General features: G+C 42.6%; 1 protein-coding gene across 1 annotated transcript in view; it reads left to right on the top strand.

Annotated features, from left to right (window-relative positions):
* COL4A2 (collagen type IV alpha 2 chain) overlaps positions 1 to 22023 on the top strand; it is a gene marked incomplete at both ends in the record, with an annotated part of 144528 nt that overhangs the window by 105388 nt on the left and 17117 nt on the right. The window contains 15 exons of the mRNA XM_082013530.1: positions 2044 to 2097; positions 2361 to 2427; positions 3848 to 3949; positions 4363 to 4518; positions 5535 to 5627; positions 5913 to 6079; positions 8610 to 8682; positions 8799 to 8905; positions 10081 to 10282; positions 10993 to 11052; positions 11799 to 11861; positions 15385 to 15492; positions 17466 to 17687; positions 20748 to 20909; positions 21485 to 21655. Of these exons, the coding sequence (XP_081869656.1) occupies positions 2044 to 2097; positions 2361 to 2427; positions 3848 to 3949; positions 4363 to 4518; positions 5535 to 5627; positions 5913 to 6079; positions 8610 to 8682; positions 8799 to 8905; positions 10081 to 10282; positions 10993 to 11052; positions 11799 to 11861; positions 15385 to 15492; positions 17466 to 17687; positions 20748 to 20909; positions 21485 to 21655 (1807 nt within the window). The remainder of the gene's footprint in view (positions 1 to 2043; positions 2098 to 2360; positions 2428 to 3847; positions 3950 to 4362; positions 4519 to 5534; positions 5628 to 5912; positions 6080 to 8609; positions 8683 to 8798; positions 8906 to 10080; positions 10283 to 10992; positions 11053 to 11798; positions 11862 to 15384; positions 15493 to 17465; positions 17688 to 20747; positions 20910 to 21484; positions 21656 to 22023) is intronic.

Genomic DNA, 22023 nt, shown 5'->3' with positions numbered 1-22023 from the left:
AGCTTTCTCCAGATGTGGTTGAGATGTATGGTTATCTTGAATATCACAAAAGAAGAAAAGAAGGAAACTGATAAATATACCAGTTAAATCCCTGTCCCCATGGAAACACACCCAAATATTTAAAAATAGCATTCTGTCAGACACAGAAGAGCTCATACTTTCTGTTTGGTCTTAGAAAAAGACTTCTTCAGTCAGCATTAGACTTCATGAAGCATGCAAGTAGCTGTGGGATGCGTGACTTTTCCATGCTTCTCCATCCTTAGTTGTTTAAGGATTTGCCCTGCCACCGCAGCATTGTTGTGAAACACGAGACATGAAAGTACATGAAATACAAAAAATAACATTTGCACAACTGTTTGGTCCAATCACAAAACCTGATGGCATGGAAGTGAATATGTTGTCAGTAGTACATACGTGGAGAGGCTGGTGCAAAGCCCATTGAAGCCCAATCGTTGACCTTAACATACGTTCATGCTCCAGTCAGAAATGGTCAATGGCTTCCCCTTACTGAGAGTGAATCTTGGCAACAATTTTAGCAGAAGGTACATTGGTTTGGGTGGAGTATCATTGCATAACGTGTGTATGACAGGGGACAGCCGACTCGATGTGCTGTTCACAACGACCTCCTTTTTGTTGATTTTTGAGTGATTTGATTCTTAAGAAAGAAAGAAGGATTGTTAAGTCCTGGCCGCATGCAGATGAAGTCGCAGTTAATTAGGTGGCTGCTGGCTTCACATTTTAGACCACCAGCTCCACCTAGTGTAAAGAGATTTTACACCTGATACTCAAGAGGCTCCTTTTCTGATGATGTGATGTACAGTTGCCCTTAACGAAAGGTCTCTGGAGCGCGCGGTCCAGTTTGTGGCATCTTGCTGAGAGCTGTGGTATTTGTAGTGCTTCAAAACTGTGTAAGTGACTTACAGAGATGTTTATTAGCATTCAGGTTCTGTGTAGGAGTTGTATCCACTGTGAAACTCGGGAAATGCTGAATTTTAAAAAAGCTGTCTAATAATATTAGTCGTGTGAATTATACAAATCTACTGGTTTCAGTGAAACTCTGTTAACTGATGTAGATTGATGACCTGGCCACTATTTTCTACTAAAAACTCACCTTTTTAACACTAGTCTCTTTCCAGAGTACATATGAACATTTTCCATAGAGAACAAAAGTTGTCAAACAGCCAAGTAAAGCACACAGAAGAGATCATCTCTTCTCTGTCAGCATCACTGAAATCTGCACTTTGCTCTGTGTACCCCCAGCAGCTGAAATACGCTCTCATGTGGTAGGATGAACCGTGTTTTACCACACGTTTTAATCCACATGCCTTGGATTTCAAACCTTTGAAAAGAATATTGTAAGAATATTATAAAAGAATATTATAACATTTCCTGGGGTAGGGATGGAAGAGTTTCTCTGGGATAAGGCACGCCCGGGGGTGGGAGAGTTGGATGAAGGCACCTTCGGCTGGTTCTTCTCCAGTTCTTCTCATTCAGCGGGGGAACCCCTCTTTGGCCAAACAGCCTCCAGCTGCCTGGAAAACGGCAAAAAAAGACCTGTGTTCTTCGGTGCTATTTTGCTGCTCGCTGTTTACATTCCAGTGAAAATATGTCCACTCGCAATGATTCAGACTCGTTTAGTCTTCTTGCAGCAGGCTGGTGTGTTCTGGCTGCCTGGCCCACATGTCTCAGGGTCAGCTGGCATTGAGGGGATCCCCCTTCTCCTCCCCGATCCTGCAGCCTCCTTGGGATGGTGTGAGTGTACGTTCTCCTTCCATCTGCACCACTGCCAGGGCAACAGAGCCTGCGCCACAGCTAGTCCCTCTGGCCTGTGACGGGAGTTAGGCTTGGTCCAAGAGATGGACCATCAAAACATGAGGAGACTTAATGGTATTACTCAAATTACTACAACCCAGGGAGGCAAACTGCTCAGCTCTGTTGCATAGTTTTCACACTAACATCGGCGGAAGCCAGCTGCTACAGACCAAATAATTTTATTCTCTCTCTGATAACAAAAAAAGTCAATCATTTTTATGTGTATTACAGGGTTTTCCAGGATTTGATGGTCCACCAGGTGGCTATGGTCCTAGGGGAAGCAAGGTAGTGCTTTATTTTCATTTCCTAGAAGCAATAAACCAGATGTCATTTTGCTTTCTTTTCTGTCGTGTAGTAACAATTGTATTTGTCATCATTGTAGAACTGGTAATGTGGGTTCTTAACTTGAAATCTCTGAGATTTCTTAAAAGTCATGTCAGTGCTTTTGAAAGTTTGTTTCTTTGTGTTTCGTCAGCGTACCTTTCCACTTTAAAAGAAATTCTCTAGAATAATGTGCTTAGATGTGATACTTCAACTTCTGTTAACAGGGGGAGCCAGGCGAGATCGGTCCTCCAGGACCAGTTTCCTATTTTCCTTCCCACATCCCAAGGAAGGGTACGTCGTCTTTGCTTAGATTGCTTATCTTAGCTGCGTTTTAATACCTTCTACATAGATCAAAAGCATGAAATCCTGAGAATTCAATTCCCTAAAAAACCGTGGTTTGCTAAACTGTTCCAGGAGGTATAATTGCCTTCCAAGAGAGTGCCCGAATCACCTTTTGTGCTGAAAGTGGATTGCTATACAAAAGGCATCCATGCGTTCCTGTGTCCACAGGGAACAAACAAGGAAAAAAAGTGTGATGGTTGTCCAGTGAAAGGAAGAATGAGGTAGTCTGTCTTCTGGCTTCTGCTTCAGAGACTCTGGATAAAGTGCAGCAATGGCAACACAGCAGAGACCATTCTTATAATCTAATATTTAGAAAGAAAAAAAACCCCACATTATAAAAGCCTTGAGGAATAGAAGAGGATTTTTTTTTTCCTTTTTTAAATTGACAAATTTCCTTTGTGATCTTTTTGCTAGGCTTGCAGCACCCACTGTCAGCTGTCCCACAGAGCTGTGGGTGGCTCTGGCTGGCCAGACCAGAAACGTATAGAAGGTGATATCAGTTTGCCAAGGCCAAAACTATGCCAGGGAAAGTGCCAGCAAACAGCAGGGATGATCACATGCCATTGCCCCAGCCTGTGTCCTCATACTATTGAGTTTACTAGTCGTATTGAAGATTACACATAAGAGACTACTCTTACTGAAAGCCAGAGAGTCTAGCAATGAATGGTTGCCTTCCTCCCAGAGAAAAGGGGCAAGAGGTCCAAAACATTGTTCAGAACACCCCGAATACCCTGCCAGGCTTTTAGGAGCAGGAGAGACTGCGTAGAGAGAGGAGGAAGCAGGCAGGCAACTGGACACACAGCATGTCCTCTAGCATCATTGACCTTTGACAAAAGGGAGATACTTTCTGCAGGCAATAGCTGGGCCCAGGCAGATGCTTTTGGTACTGGGGCGCAGAGGAAAGCTCGCGTATCACACATCTGTTATAATGGCAACTTCTTGGAGGCAAAAGGAGGGGCTCTCCACAGAAAGCTGGTCTCCTGTGCTTCCCAGAAGCAGTGTAGCTCTAGCAGTACATTAGTGAGAGCTGAGAGGTGTTCTGCTTTCTGGGCTTGGTGGCTCCACACCATTCCTGTCACAGGCCGTGCTCAGCTCCCAGATATTCAGGCTTTACAGAGATCTCTCAGATATATTTCTTTTTTCAGACTGAGACAGCATGAGGTAGTAGGTTTTTGTAATTCTAAAGCTGCCTTTAAGAAATTATTTTAAATTCTAATTTTTTAAATTCTAATATGCTGAAGCCCTTGAACTTCCTCATTTTTTACTTTTTAAGAATTGAGCAATCTGCAGCGTATCATGAGTTGGCATTTATGGGTCACAAACAGCATCACATTAACATGTGTTTTGTGGGATTGGGCACATCTTTCAGGTGCAAGAGGAGATCCAGGCTTCCCAGGTGTTTCTGGACTACAAGGAGACCCAGGAGAGGAGGGAGATCGTGGGCTGCCTGGTCTTCCTGGATTCTCTGATGGTAGTATCCCAGCAACGCATGTTCCAACAGCTTAACTTTATAGCGAGTTTTAACTGGTACAGGGTCAGAGTGGGGGAAATAGATGTGCAGACCATGGAATATGCACAATAGATGTGCAGAGTGGTAGATAACTAACTGCGGGGGTAAAAACTGAGAGGAGCATTTTCCTTCAGCCTCGATGGGGCTCTGGCAAAACAACTGAAGTAGAGATGATGACAGAGCTTTGCTTCAGTAACTGCTATTGATTTGCTCAAGTGAAAAGTACAGTTACCATTTTTGCTCTATGCTAAATATCTCCATTTTTCCATGCATGCTAGATGCAGTGGCGTGAACTTCCCCTTCTGCTACATTACAGCTCCTTGAGCAGCATCGTTCAGAAACTGTTCTGAATTTCTTCCCTGGTTCTGTTTCAGCGGATGGGGATAAGCCAGGCTTACCTGGAGAAATGGGACCAAAAGGCGAAAAGGGTGAATTAGGATCTCCTGCTTATCAGGTGGGCCCGCCTGGGTTTCCGGGTAAGCACGGCACACCGGGACTCCGTGGTCCGCCTGGTCCTGCTGGAGCCCCTGGTAAGTACATGAAGAGAGATGAGAACTCACAGGACCGTCTTTGCTTGTTTTAAAGATAGCTGTTGGCAAGGCAAAGTGAGAAAGTAGACTGAGGGTATGAAACAAAATGGGTGGCAGAGAGGACACAGAGAGGAGAAGTGTTATGTGCTCATCAGCGAAAGAAAGGTTTGCATGGTTTTTGGACATTCCTGGCAACATTTGAAAGAAAAGAAGGTCTGTTTTGGGCTGGGTGAGGGATATGAGTGTCAGGGAGTGCCTGAGAGAGCTGGATTTCTTCTTTAGCCTGGAGAAGAGAAAGCTAAGGAGAATTTTACTGCTATCGTCTCCTACCTCTTGGGAGATCAGAGGGAAAATGGTACCAGATGCTTCACTAAGGAGCACAGCATCAGGGCAAGAAGCAATGGTCACAAGCTGCAAGAAGGCAAGTTCTACCTGGGTATTAGGAAAACCTTTTTTACCATGAGGGTGGTCAGACACTGGAACAGAGAGGTGGTAGGCTCTCCATCTTCGGAGACATCCAATATTCAACTGGCCGTGAGCAATTTGCTGTAACTTTGAGGTTGGCCCTGCTTTGAGCAGAGGGTTGGACCAGGTGGCCTCCAGAGGCCTTCTGACTGAGATAGTGCCGTGCCTCTGTGAAAAGCACCACACTGCAATGCAAGAGCAGGAGTGGAGAAAAGGGTGTGCAGGAGGTGATCCAGAGCGGGCAGGCTGTGGTACTGCAAAGTAGGTTGTGCTGAGAGAGGAGAGCAAAGGAATTCAGGGTGAGAGAGAGCAAAGAATGGCAAGGATCATCTGCCACAGCAGATGGAGGTTACTGGAAGGGATGTGGGAAGCTGTGAGAAGAGGAAGAGGAGAGCAGGGGGTAGATAAGAACAGGCTGGGTTAGACAGTAAATGACATGAGGGGAAACAGAAAAGGGCAGATGCAGTGCAGCTCAAAGGAATAGGGAGGAAAGAGGAGAAAAGTAGATCTACAGTAGATTAATTTATATTTTTATTTAATTAAACTCCTAGGTTCTCTCTTTGGATTAAAAGGACAGGAGGGGACGCCAGGTCGATTTGGCCTGCAAGGCTTCCCTGGGCCAAGAGGACAAAAAGGGCCTAAAGGTAGGTTGTAACAGATAACTCGATAGATGATCTGCTGTTAGGCGTTGTGTAAAGCTCCCATTGTATTCAGTCTGAATTTACTGAAGTATGATGTGCTCGGGGACCGATGAATTTGGGCTGGGGCTAACACAACAAGGAAACATTGTGTTGAAAAAAAAAAGTACCTTTCTAAAGTATTTGAGAAACTACTCAAGTATTCTCAAGTCTATATATAAAGCAGATAGAGCTGAACGTCTATTTGTTGTGACAGAGCATTCTTTCTTCTCTTTCCAACCCTTTCCTTAGGCGAGGAAGGGGATTGCAGTAAATGCCTTGTGGGTGATGAAATCAGAAGGGGCTCTACTGGCCCCCCTGGCCCTCCTGGCTTTCCAGGAACCCCTGGCCAGCCTGGGAGGAAAGGAGAACCTGGTGATCAAGGACCACATGGTCTTCCTGGCTACCCTGGAGCAAAAGTGAGATACTTGTTTCTTTATTGCATACTTTTATATGCCTACTGGAAAAAAAAAAACAAACAAGCTATTCTTCATGGGAAAACAATGACAAGTATGATTTCTTTCTTTCTATGCCACTTCAATAGCTTTCAGATTGCTATCTACAAAATACTGAAAGCCAAAAATTGCGAGGGTGGAGGTGAAAATAGGATGTTTTAGGAAGAGTGAAAGATTTCCACATAATCTGAAGTCCACTTTCCTTTTAAACAAAGCTGTTTCAGCAGAACCCTTTCAAGCAGCTGTAGTACCGAGTATGGTCTGACCATCTAGAAGGGTAACAATTCCAGGAGTAACTTAAGGGTGTTGCTAATAAGATGCGTATGTCAAACTGATGAAATGTAAGGTTCTTGTTGACAATACATTAAGTCTTCCTGAAAAACACCATTCAGTAACCCTGAGAAAAGGGCTTTGCTTATAATTGCTTGCTTGTTATTTACACTTAAAGGTGCTGTGCTATGTGGTATGCCAACTGCATCGTGGTTCCTCGCAGTCAGAACAGACTGCAGGAGGTCGCATCTCTCAAGATTTTAGAAAAAAAATTTTGTAAAGCTGACCCAAGACTGACTTTTGTTTATGCAAAGGCGTCAGAACGAACATAATGTTTCCAGTTAGTGCTTTAGGCTCTTCTGAACATCACAAAAACAAACTTACTCACAACTAGCTTAGGTTTGGGACTTTTTTAGAATTAAAATAAAATAAACTTTGACCTGATTTGGGCTGTCAAAGCAGAAAAAAAAAATCTTATTTTGCTGAAAATTCAAAATACTTCTATGCAACTTTCTACTTTTGAGAAGTCATGGAAAAATGGATAGAAATATTTTCAAAAAGTTTATTATTGAAACCTCAGTTAAAATTTTGCAAGTTCTGCAAGGTTTTTTGCCTTTGAAATGAAGAATTTCAATATATTCATCCCAGGATTTAAGTTACTGTAGAGCAGACAGTAGTACAGACATATACAGACATAGCAAGCATAGCATAGCAAAATATCACTCAGCAGCAAAGCCCTGACTTTATCTCAGCTTTTGGTCTGCAACAAAGTAAAACAATTCAGCTTAAATATTCTTGGTCCATATTCTTAGGCAGAAGTGACTCCATAATTCTTTGAGCACATTCAACGAGTTATATATATGGACAATAAATATACTTAATATAGATCAGATCTATATCAATTTAATGAAAATAAAAGTTTCTGCCAAGTGAAGGGTATTTTTTTTCTGTGGAGAAAGACAAATTAGAAACAGCTGTAAAGCATTTTGAAAACACCTGTGTGCTAAATTGCATTGCACACAACATTTAAACCTTGAAAACAAAAAAATAGCAATGTGAACATCATACTCTTAATGCAGTATTACTGCTGAAGATTTCTGAAATTACAGAGTCAGTGAAATAATTCAGCGTTATATTAAGTACCTGAGATTTCTTTTGGCCGGCAAAAAGCAATGTCAAAAAAAAAAATCTTTACCATGGTGTATAGGTATGGCTTCACTGACCATTAAAACGCAGTTTGCAAATATGGCTGGGTAAAGTGCAATTCTTGTACTCAAATCTGATCTTCCCCTTTAGACCTAAGAAGTGTGAACCTGTACTCTTGACATTACCTGTAGCTGAGATAGATAGATAGATACAGTTTCCATAGATGCTTTTCACCCAAGAAAGTCTTGGTGAATGTCAGTAAAAGGCAGTGATACAAAAGACACGCTTTTAAATAATTTATGGCACAGGAGTATTTTAAATGAAAAAATAAATGCATGAGGTACATCCCTTTCATTTAGTGCCTGCCCTGGAATTCAGTAAGAGGAGGTTAGGGAAAGCCTAACATGCATGGCTTATATTTTAGTGAGCATGAATGTAATTATTCTGAACTAAAGCTAACTGACATAAAATAGTCAACGGTAAATGAGTCAGTAACCCCTGGGCCCTGGCACCTACCATGGGTTCGGTCCTGTGATTGAAAGTCTCTTGGCCAGAAAATAGCGATACCACCTTCAGATGGGCTGTGCAGGAGGAGGATTCTGCATTATGCCAAGGGATCAGGAATGCCAGAGACTGGTCTTTAGCTTCACCAGAGTTTGCCTTTGCAAGAGAGGAAATCTCCCTCCTCGGAGATTTTCAAAGCTTGGCTAGGCAAGGCCCTGAGCAACCTGTTTTAGCTCCAAGTGCTGGGCTGGACCGGGGACCTCCAGCTCTCCCTTCTAACCAAAACCTTTCCCACAGGTCCATGGTTTGGGGCAGGTCACTTAATCGCTCATCCTCATGCAGAAGCTCCCCTACGATGCCACATAGACCTTGGTCCTAGTTAGAGCATATTAATAAAGATTCAGGCACAAGAATGGGATTACTGAAGAGGAAATCATTCACAGAAAGTAACAGGAAAAGAGTAAAATTTAAGGAGACTTTTTTTTTCAGTAGGACAGTGGAAATGCTAATCTTGATACTTATTTCTTAAGCGTTTCTGGTTTTTTTTTTTTTTCTCCAATATATGTAACACCAGGGATTTTCGGGTCTAGATGGATTTCCTGGACCAAAAGGAGAAAAGGGAGATTCTTTACACATAACTACTAAAGGTAGGGTAAAAATTTATATCACATGTATTTTGCTATTATTTATACCTTGAGACTATACCTTGAGTATATTATTTATACCATGAGAGATTGGACTCACAATGAAAGGTCTTCTTTAGGCACCAAAGGAATCCGAGGAGATCCTGGGCTGCCTGGTATCAGAGGTGAAGATGGTTTCCCAGGCAGAGATGGATTAGATGGTTTACCAGGACAGCCTGGCCTTCCAGTAAGTATCAAATACAGCTAAATAATTTCCACCACACTCAGTTAATAATGCATTTAATTCTGAGGGGTTATGATCACCAGCCTATCCTTTTCCCACAGATAATGATGCACAACTAGACTGGCTTTGCCGGTTATTGGTATATTAAACATCAGGTTTACTCTCGGGGTTTTTGGAACAATCTTTCACTTTTATTTCCATTTTACTTAAACAACTAAGTAGTAGTGTAAAACCATTTTAGGCCAGCTAGTTTGTCATAATTAGTAGTTTATTAGTGACTCTTTCTAGCATTGTCTAAGAGAGATTGTGTGTGGCTGAACTTCAACACCTTTGTTACAACTGAGTTAAAGAAAAGCAATATTTACTGCAATTTTACATCCTCAAAACGTAGGTTCTGTCATCATATATATGCTTGATAGCACCTCAGCTGACTAACTGTAGCCATCTAGAAGTTAGACATGTAGTCTCAGTCCATTTTCTAAGCTCCTTCTGTAGGCAAAAGAAAAAGTTAGATGCCTTGCAAGAGGAATTCATCTCGCCCATCATAAATGCTGTTTTGGACCATTGGGATGCTCTTACATCATATTTGAAGATGGACCAGAGCCATATCATCCAATCTGGACCACAGGGCTTTTTACTACCAGTAAAGATGGTACTTTATATTACTTCTGAGGATGGAAAAGTTTTCTAGTGATGTTCGTAAGATGTTGATTCAATAGTGTACAAATATCACTAGAGGAACAGGCAAAACAAAAATCTGCCCATTTGGGTGCAATTTTATGTCAGCTTTTCTCAGGGTCTCAGAAGTAAGTGCCACACCAGAATATCTCTGTCAGTGCATGTGGTTTCCCCAAAACCCACTTGCAGCTTTTCAGAAAGGGCAGTAAGCCTCTCCACAGCAGTGATTCATATTGCCCAAGTGCTGTTCGTAGGCCAACATTTTTAGGGGAATGCTCCTTCTAAGAGTGCTCCTCTCATGCTGCTTCTGCCATGGGATTTAAATTAAAGTCGGATTATTTAAAATATATTTTATTTGCAATGTTGATTTAAACGGGTGGTATGCAACACCTGAGGAATTACTGCCTGTAAGATGTTATTCATGAGAGTAGTTCAACTGTTTGAGTTTTGTTTGTTTCTCAGCAAAGTCAGGAGTCACCACCTCCATTCGCTTCCTGCAGGGTGATGGCATCAGAGGTTTGCCTGGTGATCCTGGTTATCCAGGTGAATTAGGCCCAAAGGGCTTTCCAGGAGAAGCAGGCCTGCCGGGTGAAGGATTTCCTGGTCCAAAAGGCTACCGGGGTCCTCCAGGTGACCATGGACAAGATGGAAACCCTGGACCTCCAGGTCTGCCTGGTCTGCCAGGAGAGCCTGGCCAACTAGGTAAGAGACATCGCTCTGTCTTATGTCAAAGCCATGGAAGATCATTACTGAATCATGTACAGCATCTGTACAGCACACTGTTGAAAAGGCAAATGTTTGGGAGGGCGGATTTTGCAGGTAAAAAGGGATTGCTTGCATTAGTTGTCCAGAAATCTTAAAGCAGGAAATAATTCAGAAGTCCAGGTAGTTTCATGTCAGGTATAGAAATGGCATAAATGAATGCGTTAGTGTCAGCAGGTAAAATCTTTCGGGTTTTGAGCAGCTGGAGGCAATGGAGCAATGTCCTGCCACTGGAGTACTCACAGGTGGTTTTCTCTGGTCTTCCCCACCCAACATAATCTTCTAATTGACCAGAGGAAATCATGTACCCATCCTTCAGAGCTCTTCATAGTATCTCTGCAGCTTTGTGAGTCCCTTCCAGCGTAAGAACGCTAGGGCTACGTTCACAGGAGCTCAGGCTCAGAGTGTTATTGCTCAACTTCAAGATGCCTGGCAGGATATGCAAGCCAGAGCAGGAGCCCACCAACCCTACACAGTGCATGGGACACATAGCCTCCTAACTCTGACGGGGTTAGATTTCAAGCCTGGAACTAATTAATATATGGATAGAGAGTTCCAGTACTTTATAGTAAAAGAATTCATTATCTGATGTTGTAATACAGTTTTTCTCTTTTAAATAATAACTGTCTTTTCCCGTTCTTTGCTTATAGACTGTGGGCAGGTCATTGAAGACTTTTCTAGAGGAGATGGAACCGAGCCAATATGGTCAGGTACTGTACATACAAATGGCTTGAATATATTTTAATATTTAGTCTTATGCTGCTCGTATAGCTTGATACTTCTTTTCTGATGACTGCTTTGGATGCTCTTGATTGCAGACTATTTGAACTTCAGGTTACAAATAAACATGCATATACTGTACATAGCTCTAAAGTAATTTAATCAAATTGAACATACTCTAAAATTATTGGTTTTAGCTCTGCAATTCAGAAATTCTTTATTTCATTGCTCCTGAGTCTTTATTGTGACAAATTCCCAGAAATTAGATGTCCAGGAAAATTTAAGCAACTTTTTTTAAAGAAGAGCTTTGAGTGAAGATTTTTAGTGCAATTTGACGTATTTAAAAAAAACACCTTCATTTGTACCAAAAATTGACTTGATTGCTTCAGGGGTATAAACTGCCCACAGGGAAACAAAGTGTTTCTCTTACTCTGAAAAATATAGTCATCCATGAGGTTGGACTACCCTTCCCATGGCAGCCTAACTGGAGCAGCCACCATAGCCCGTGTAAAATAGGCAGAAGAGCTCCTCTTGGGTTGGAGCTCAGCTTGAGTGCTCCCCTGAAAATGCCACCCACGACCAATTTTTTTTTTTTAGTGAAGAATAAAACTTTCTTTAAATTAGGGTTTTGCCTGTTAATTTCATTCACCTGCTTTAATGATGTCTCAGCTGCAGACGCAGAGCTGAGAGGCAGCGCATGAGCACGTACAGTGTGACTAACCCTCTTTGTCTGCAGGTGCGGGCTGTGTGAGGCCACCAAAGGGATCCCAAGGCAAGCCAGGACTGCCAGGAGCCACAGGTAACATTTTGCCTTCACCTTTGCTTCCCACATACACTACATTTTTAGGGAGATCTTGCCCAATCAATTGAAGTCGAGCTTTAGCAGGTAGCGAGTTTTAGAAATTACAGTGGAGGACAGCATTGACTTGAAGCCGGCAGAGATATCTAAGCGGCATGCAGCCCAGGTGGCTGCACCATTCCTGAGCTAATTCTGCCCTCAGCCATGAAACAGAAGACAGAAAGGACAGCCCGTTTGCTATTCTCCACATGCAAGTAAGTCAGAGTATATAGAGAGAGTCTACAAGTTTATTGGTAGAGGGTGTACCAAGGTCTCTCAGAGCTGACTGGACACCTCACAAGGAGAATCCTGTCCTCTGAGAGCAGGGTGATAAAAGGTTGCAATGGAGGACTGCGGCAGATCCGTCTTACTACTCCTGCTCATGCGATATGCAGAGCACCTTCAGCAAGTGTGAGCCTGAAGTCTTTAACGCAGCTCGGCGTGATGGGCCAGGTCATCTGACTCGATGCAGTTGCGCTGTCTGTAGCCACACACACCTTCCTTGCAGAGCTGGTCCACCCTAGCCCACAGGGACCATCTGGTGATCCTGGGCCTTCCCAGCACTGAAGGGTTCCCCACCTCTTTCCAAAAGGAAGAGGAAGAGGAGGTGGGAGGTGGAACTGAGAGAAGCACAGACAAGGTGTGCTGAGTGGTCATAACGAGTGACCTTGAAGAGGGAACATCTGACCAGCACTGGTAGTTCCTATAAGATTTTGTACTCCCAACCTAAGCAATAAAGCTGTTTTTCAGTAAATCATTCTCATAGCTAGCTGGTAAAGGTACTGACAGAAACCATAACTGTGTCCTTCAGAGTTTGGGAAATATAAAATTCCTAATGCAACCTTTCCTGTGCCCCTGTGTTTTAGGCTAGGTCAGAGATCTGGACTATGAATTTTAAGGTCAAGCTTTTTCTGTTCCCAGCACAAGGTTTATTATGGCATGTGTGGAACGATTTATCAGAGACTAATGGATCTTAAAAAGGAACATTTTATCTCTCTTGAAAGATGATGTGTATCTCTGACCTACGTTTCCTTAGTCCTAATGCCTTATTTTGTTTTTAGGATCAATGCTTCTGAAGGCTGTTTTCTTTGCCATCTTTCTGATTTTTTTCTCAGTATGTTGATTTGTGTATTCTTTCATCATATGAGCTTGAAGGTTTTTCTTTCAGCAAATATAGTCACATTTACCTCTTAGCTGTAAGACTGCTGTAACACAAGTGATGCTGGTTTTGTGTAGTTTATATTTTGTACTCCTGGCTAGCTCTTTAACAAATCTTTCTGTCTTTGTCAGCTTATGTTTTAGTACCGTTTTAAAGATTTGGTTTGCATCCCTTCCCTCCAAAAACTGGAAGAGGCCCCTTGCTGTGCCCAGTGCAGAACCACCATAGCCAACTTTCAACTTGAGACAGTGCTGGAGCTGGAAGCCCAGGAGGAACAGGACACATTTTACAACTTTTCACAGCTTCTTGTTGCCATAGCTGTATCAGTCCAGTTTCCCGGAGCATCATTCCTACCCATATTCTCCGGATTGACACAAAAGCACCAACACCTCCTTTACACTGTTTTCATTGTCTGCTCAGAGTGATGTAGTTTTGTCCACAAGATTTCCTGCCACCTTTTCAGCCAGGATGGAGCTCTGCTACAGACAATCCAGTCTCTCCGTGTCCTAGGTCTGATGGCACCCAGTATAGCAAGCAAGGAATCATCTTTACAGTCTCACACCCTCATGTCCTTGTGTTCCTTTGAAATTCCTGGCAACATACACAGCCCACCCTAAGTTACATCCTGGTTATTCAGTAGGCTCAAGACCTACGTGATCACCGTTGAGTAAAATGTTTAAGTTGTTTTCTGTTTCAAACATACAGCTAAAGTGCTTGCAAACTAAACAGTGGTTTAAAATAAAAACTTTTTCTTACTACTGTTTGGCACAACGTGTTAACACCAGCTAACATCGTGTAATGAGTTACTGAAATATGTGGTAAGCAGTGGTTGCATTCTCCATCTGCCACCTTCTTTCTCTAACATGGCTTTTTAATTAGTGCAATACTGAACAGAATAAATGAAAGTCAGTTATTACAGATGGGAAACAACACGAAGATGCTGTTTGGGTAAGAGGCACATCAGAATTTTTCATTGAGACCAGAAAGCCTAGGACTTTTCCTTTTAATTGCTTTCTGAGAAGTTATTGTTCATATAAGGGAGAGAACAATAGTCCTGTACGGCGCTGGGAAAATGCTATTCACTCTGCACTGGCTGTTTATGTGCACCTTATTTGTCATCTTTTTAAGGTTTTCCTACTCCCCTTCACAAACAACAGCTAAAACTGCAAAAAATCATGGTTAAATAATAGAAATTCAGAAAACTAAAGTGGAAAAAAGTATCAAAATTCAAGTGATATTTTCATTGATTTGTCATAGTTAGAGGTGGAGAGAGACTTGCTTTCAGTGTAATAAATGAGTTGTAATTCATGGTGATGCTAAGCAACAACACTTAAAATGTTAAAGCATGTTGTTGACCTTCAAACCTGAGCTGGGAACTTAAAGAGTTTGAGGAGCTGGGGAGAGTAGGGAAACAAAGCATTCCACAGGAATTATTTTCAAAGAACTTTACCAAAAAGCCTTGATCTTGGGATACAGTGAATTAATGAGACTCATGTAATAAAACTATTGCATGAGAAAACTAACTAAATAATAAATAATATCATTTTATAAACTTAACAAAAGAACCCTATGAAATGCTTGCAGGTTTTGATATGTTAAGAAATAGTAATATTTGCCCTCACCCGAATGTCAAACACTCTATCATCACAAGGAAGCAAGGTCTCACTTTACCTGCTAGGAGATAACTCGGTATGAACATCAAGTTCAGTGTCAGAGGAACACTTTTTCAGGGCACAGCCCTTCCTTTACTACCAAAGCTATAGACCTGTACTGTTACCAATATAGTAAGTAGGCTAGTTAATTTGTATTTGGTTTCCAGAATGATTAGATCTAACCTTTAGCCGTACATTTCTGTTTCGTGGTTATCTAAACCAGTCTCTTCTTGTTCTGTGATCAGTTTAGCAGGAAAAGGAAAAATTTGTGCCTCCTGTAGCATCTCATCTGTGCCTGTTTCTGTTGAGCATTCTTCTCTGACATTGCCTTTTGACCTTAAGCTAAAAGCCTAAATTTACAAAATGTTAAAATTCTCCAAAAGTCTGTGAGACTAATTATTTTCACCCTAGTAGTCTCCATATCATTAGTCTTTAAGTCAGGTGAATCCATGTTTGTAAGAGCACTTAGCCTAGATTTTTGGTCCATGTCTTGGGATCTTGAATCCTGCTAAAGAGCTACAGTATAGTCCCATTAAATTAAAAAAAAAAGTTTCATCTTTGCATCTGGAAACACATCATGATGATATTTACCACTGCCTTTTCTTCCATTATATGCACATTTCTGTTTTGCTTGTTCAGATCACATTTTTTTACTTTCTTTTATATAATTTAGGTGCAAAAGGTGCAAGAGGATTCCCCGGTGATCCAGGTCCAGTGGGATACCCAGGGCTAAATGGTACACGAGGTGATCCAGGTCGGGAAGGATTCCCGGGTCGTCCAGGTATCTTGAAATAATTAGTCATTCTTTATATACTTTTGACCTCTTTACTACAGTCACTGAAACACAAAAACTTGATTCCAGTTATATTTTCACTTACATTCCCTTCCACATTCAAACAATAAGCTATTATACGAAACTGTTACTTTTTAAATCCAAAAGGATCCAACCTTTTGAAATCTGCTTTATAGTGCAAAATTATAAATGTGACAGTAAAAATTCATGAAGTTCACCTAGAAATAAGAAAATTCAATAACAAGATATTTCAAATGGAATATACTTAGGATGATGATGCAGAAAGAAAGAAAATACTAGTATTAGTATTTCCATTTAACTCTTTCCAATATTAGTATAAATTATACTGAACTTATCAAAGGTGGAGTACTAGCTAGTCACCTTGCCCACAGGCAGCTGTGTTTCCAACAGTGTCTGCAAGTGTTCAGTGCCTGTCATATATGCTGGTCTGTAATAGGTAGAGATTAAATCTCAGGGCTTCCGTATCTCTTCAGAGGTTCCAAGATGTCCAAGACACCAATTAATTGCATGTATAGTTGATCTGTTCGTAGATAGTAAGTCAGATGTGCCTAAAATAGTGCCATGGCACACACATATAAGGTGCAGTGAGTATGTTCATGGATCATCAGTCAGTCCAGCAAGAGTTACTGCCAGAAACTACCACTTCCCTATGCTTGACCAGGTTAATTTGGTCAGAGAAACAGGCACTGAGGTTTTTCTGTAGCACAGTTCAGAAGCCATTGATGCACCTTAACTTAGGACCTCTTTAGAAATTCTCTCCATCTATCTGTTCTCCAACTAAATACTCACAGCTACCGAAGTGCTGTAAATTTTCCCAAATCCAGTGCCTATGTGCTGCTTTGCCCTAAGGCAGCACACAACCTGAAAGTATTCTCTAGGCTCATCTACAGCATCTGTAGTAGCAAAAGAGAAAGCAAAAGAAGACATGATGCATGTCCTGGTCAACAGGCAAGGGGTGCATCATAAAACATGGCTCTGTGCAGTATAGGGCAGGACCATGAACCTGTATTTCCCCTGCTAAGGTCTGCAGAGTGCTCTAAATGCTAAATTAGGGCTCCCACACCATATGGCTCCCATGCCACAGGGTGGTCAGCGCTCAGACCAAATTTTATGCGGTCTTCCATACCATCTTTCACCAGTGCCTGGACTTAATTTCCAGTCCAGGTCCAGGTTCCCCGTCCACAAGAAGCCTTTCACCTGTCAATTGTGGTAATGGGGGCTTGTGCCCTCCTAGTCATTCACCTACAAGGTGGAGGACAGGGACAGTGGCGCTCCTTTGTCAAGAACGTGAAGCGATTGGCATTGGCCCCTTGAGATGCGTGGGGAACAGCAACAGCAATGACCCATCTGGGCAACTCCCCCAGGTCTTCCCAGTTTACCAGTATGCATTCAGTCCTCATTTGTTTTTTCAAATTTGACTCCCTGAAATGTCTTAACCCCTGCTGCTTATCAAACCAGGGTTTTGTGTACAGGAACTGTTTTTTTGCCCATACAGAATCAGAAGTTTATAAAATGCTGCAATAACCATGTCAAAATAGTTGCACAGAAGTAATCGTGCTTGGAGCTGTGGATCTTATATCACCCAGGCACTAGGTTTCCTGAGGGGTCACGTGTAAGTTCTGCTGATTTCCACATTTGGTCAAATGTTCTTATAAATGGTTTATAAGTTCTTATATATGGCTTGAAACATACGGTCTATATGTTATATATAGCTATATATAGATAGATACATATAAACCATGTGTTTATAACATATGGTCTATATTTTCTTATACATGGTATAAAAACATTTTTATAACATTTTGTTTGATTCTACAGGTTTCTGCTAAGAACTAGGGGGAATTCCAATAATATAAAAGATGTTATGATGGTATATCTAGGATTTGAACTACAACATCTGTAATGAACCCTGTGATGCCTACTCCATGTTTTATTTATAGGTTTTACTGGGCCCAGGGGAGACAGAGGCCCGAACGGTCTACCTGGACTGCAGGGACACCCAGGCCTTACAGGAAAATCCGGTGCTCCGGGAGCGGCAGGACTGAAGGGCTTTCCTGGTGACGTTTTAGGAGCAGCAGCAGGTTCCCGAGGGGATTTCGGGCTTCCCGGTTTCCCGGGGTTGAAAGGCATGCCAGGAGATCAAGGAGTACCAGGAATTAGAGGTAACAGCTACTTCAAATAAAGAAATGTTTGAGTAAGAGTGTGATATAAATGTGGCCAAATTATCAGGATGTGAGAGTAGTACGAGACTGTTTGTTAGGATGCATTGGAGGTACTGATGACCCCAGCATCAAATCCCAATGCCTGATGATCTCCCATCCCTTCCCCATCTACCTCAACTGTTACCAGTATGCCTGGATCCTCCAAATACCTTCTGGAGATCCATTGCTTATGACCAAGCACTCCTCCACATTGCACTACCTGAAATAAGCTGCAGTAGGATACCAGTGAACCAGATTTTGCTCAACTTTGTTGTGTTCAGATATACTGTTAATTTCTCCCACTGTAGTTAAGGGAGGGAATGGAGATGTAGTTATTATCCTGACTTTTCACTTACATGCTGCATAATACGGAGATTGTTTCCCACACCAGGAGATGTTTGGATAATACATAGCTTTGCAGACTAGCACATTGCACTAGTGCAGAATTTGTAAATTTTAACAAAGAGCACATAGTGATTAGTAAATGTTAATAAGCCATTTTACCTCAGTGTCTTTGGACACTCAGTAACAAGAAAAAAATAGCATTAGATATTTGTTCATAACTTTAGGGTCTTAGTTTTATTTCATTATTTCACAAAGCTTAAAAACCTTGCTAAACTCTCTATAGAAAACAGAGAAAACCATAGTTTCTCTACAAAATCTGACTTTGTCCCTCTGTGAATTCTGTGGAGGACTTTCAAAAGCACATACGGGAATTAAGCATCCCCTGCTACACAGTTTCAGTAGCATTTGGACACAGTTAAATTCAGGACTGCTGCTTACTCCCTTGCCCTGTTGTAGAAGTGAGAAAGGAGTAGTAATTGTGCGATTAGCTCAAAGCAAGGAGGTATATCACAGGAACCTGTTTTGGAGACTCTTCTCGATTTTCAATACAAATAAAAAAAGAAGAAGAAAAGAGCATCATCTTACGTGAGTTATCTGAAGTGAGGAGAGCTGGTTTCACCTTCAGTAGAGCCCCAAAGTGAAGGGATGAAGGCAGCTCTGTGGCACTTGGCAAGTTTGAGAAAAGGCAGAAAACATCACTAACACCTCTGAAAAGGGGAAGAAAATCAAGTTAAAACGTGGATTGAAAGGGAAAAAAATTGTGCGACTTTATACCTCCTTTTTAAGCATTTCTGTAGAACTAATTTTCAGTAGTTACAAAAAACAAGTACAGTGAAAAAGAAAAAGCATTACTGGTTTGTCTGTTCTTGCTTTATTTTACAGTTCTGAAAGAATGGCTCCAAAAAAAGCATGTGAATCTTTGTATGAGTCATATTTTTTTTTAGTTTTATGTGAAGTGGCTAGTGATTCTTTTATATAATCTATGCCACTTAAACTACTAGCCCCTCAGAATAGAGGGCTAAAGCCTGTATTCTGTTGTTGAGAAAACTCACCTTATGTGACCTCAGTTATAAAGCACACTTAACTACAGTCAAGCCAATGGACCTACACTGATGTAAAACCTGAATAAAGAGAAGCAGATCCACTTGGCCTGAATTTTAAATGCCATGTGCTTTTGAGGTCTTGTTCACTTCTCCAATCTGAGTGCAAAGGAGGCATTACCTTTTAAATCTTGACACCCACTTTGCTCTTAGATCGTAGAGATGTAAATTCTCAGCCAGTGCACTAAGTCATGTAGAATCAGGGCCTTTTTGCTTAGGAATTTGTATGAATCTGATAACAATGCCTGGTAATGACCTTACTTGGAAATTTCTGAACAATAACACAAAACCAGAACCCACCATCTGCCTTAAATGCTGCCATTCCTGCTTATCACATTTTAGAAAAGATATAGAACGTTATTTCAGTGGTTCAGTCAGGTGTTTGATTCGATTCCTACAAAGATGTATGTAATAAAAAGAAAGATCAGGAATTAGAGAATTACTGTGTTAAAAGTGGAAGAGACCTGCTCTATCTATATGCACCTGGTGCCAAATCGTTTCTATTCATTTGAAAGAAATGGTCAACCTTTCTGATGCAAAAATTGAAATCAGAACTGGTAATGTCAATTATTTTAAAACTAATGAGCAGTCTTTTAATTTGCTTTTCCTGTTCTCGCTGAATTTTCAGAGGAAAAACATACCCTGAAAGACTAGTGCATACACAGAAGTGATACGTTGTGGTGGGTTGACCCTGGTTGGAGGCCAGGTGCCCCTCAAGCCGCTCTGTCACTGCCCTCCTTGGCTGGGCAGGAGGGAGAATGTAAGGGCAGGCTCGTGGGTGGAGGTAAGGGCAGGGAGAGATCACTCAGCAGTTACCGTCACCGGCAAAACAGACTCGACTTGGGGAAATCAGTTTAATTTATTACCAATCAAACCAGAGCAGGGTAATGAGAAATAAAACCAAATCTTAAAACACCTTCCCCCCACCCCTCCCTTCTTCCCAGGCTCAACTTCACTCCCGATTTTCTCCACCTCCTCCTCCCGACTGGCACAGGGGGACAGGGAATGGGGGTTGTGGTCAGTTCATCACACGTTGTCTCTGCCGCTCCTTCCCCCTCAGGGGAGGACTCCTCACACCCTGCCCCTGCTCCGGCGTGGGGTCCTCCCCAAGCTGCAGGTGGAGATCTGCTCCAGTGTGGAGCTCCATGGCTGCAGGGGCACAGCCGGCCTCGCCACGGGCTTCCCCAGGGGCTGCCGGGGAACCTCTGCTCCGGCGCCTGGAGCCCCTCCTGCCCCTCCTGCTGCCCTGCCCTGGGGGCTGCAGGGCTGCTGCTCTCACACATTCTCACCCCTCTCTCCCGCTGCAGTCGCTGTTTGGTTTCCCCCTTCTTAACTCTGTCACCCCAGAGGCGCTGCCGCCGTCGCTGATGGGCTCGGCCTTGGCCGGCGGCGGGTCCCTCTTGGAGCTGGCGGGTGTTGGCTGTGTCGGACACAGGGGAAGCTTGTGGCAGCTTCTCACAGAAGCCACCCCTGGAGCCCTCCCACCACCAAAACCCCACCACGCAAACTCAATAGATATGTAATAATCAACTTTCTAGATATTTATGCTCTCTAATGCAGGATTATGGTATTTTAGGAGCGGATGGTAACCCAGGTTTGCCAGGACCCAAAGGAGATCCAGGGCCACAAGGTCTGCCTGGTTTGATGGGATTGCCAGGAACACCAGGAACGCGTGGATTTCCAGGGCCACCAGGAAAACCGGGGCCAGATGGCAGGCCTGGCTCTCAAGGACCTGTTGGTGAGGAAGTATTGCTGTCCTGCGTCACTCCTCCTGCCCGGTTCTTTGTGGCAGGGCAACCATATGGTTTCCACAGCAGAAAGTTAAGCTTGGGGTTGTGGCACATGCCATGCTTTAATTCCCAACCAGGGAAATGGCAGTAATAGTGCAGACACTGACTGCGAATTGTGCTGGTATCACAGGTGGGAAGTAGCGGTGATGATGGTCCTCACTGGCAGGGCTGCTGCTTGTCATTCTATAGCCACCTCCCAAGCCAGGTCAGAGCTTGCTGATGGTAGACTGGGAGAAGGGGGCTACCAAACGGGAGTAGTCTTATGGAAAAGGAGCTTAATTCTTAAAGAGGAGGGGAAGGTCCTTTACAGAACCAAGCTGGTAGTGAGACTGGTTTGCATTGATGAGCCGCTTTGTCCTTTTAATAATTTCTACATTTTTTTGCTGAAAAAGTCCTAATTTTCCCCCCTCAACATGAAGCTGGTAGGATAGCAATTTTCCCCCTCTTGAGCTACCTTGTATGAAATCATCATGTATGTCCAAACACTTTTTATAATCTCCCTGTTCGCATGTTCACACGGCAGGTCCTCCTGGTGCTAGGGGAGAAGATGGTGAGCAAGGTTTTCCTGGCCCCGTGGGCTTGAAAGGTCTGTCTGGTGACAAAGGTGAAACAGGTTATCCTGGATTACAAGGTATACGTGGAGTGACTGGTCCCCCTGGCATAAGTGGAATGGATGGCTTTCCGGGCGATAAAGGTGAGCTCCAGACAGCCGCTTTGAAAAAAAGTAATGTTGCTTAAGGCTGTTCTGTGCTGAGATGAACAGGACATGTTCTCTGCTGGGCTACCTGTTTAAAACAGAAGAATTAGGGTCATATGCCTAATATATTCCAAAATCACTGTGTTTTGCCCTGCATTGTGCTTGGCAAAATGCTCATTTGTGACATGCAGCCCTATTTAGAAGGGCAATGTCTGTTTTATTTCTCCATTTAAAAAGTGTACAGTATTTACTCTTTTCTCTCTCCAAAAGTCTTTTCCTTGTCCCAGCCCCACTGTCAGTGAAAGAGATGTTTCCCCAGATCTTTGCTCTAAAGTTTTTTAAAGCTGGCAGTTGTGTACTGAGGA

This window comes from Phaethon aethereus, assembly GCF_964289735.1.
Source record: "Phaethon aethereus genome assembly, chromosome: 1".
NCBI classification, from domain to species: Eukaryota; Metazoa; Chordata; class Aves; order Phaethontiformes; family Phaethontidae; genus Phaethon; species Phaethon aethereus.
The sequence above is the reverse complement of the archived record's forward strand: the minus strand, read 5'-3'. Positions and strand labels throughout refer to the sequence as shown.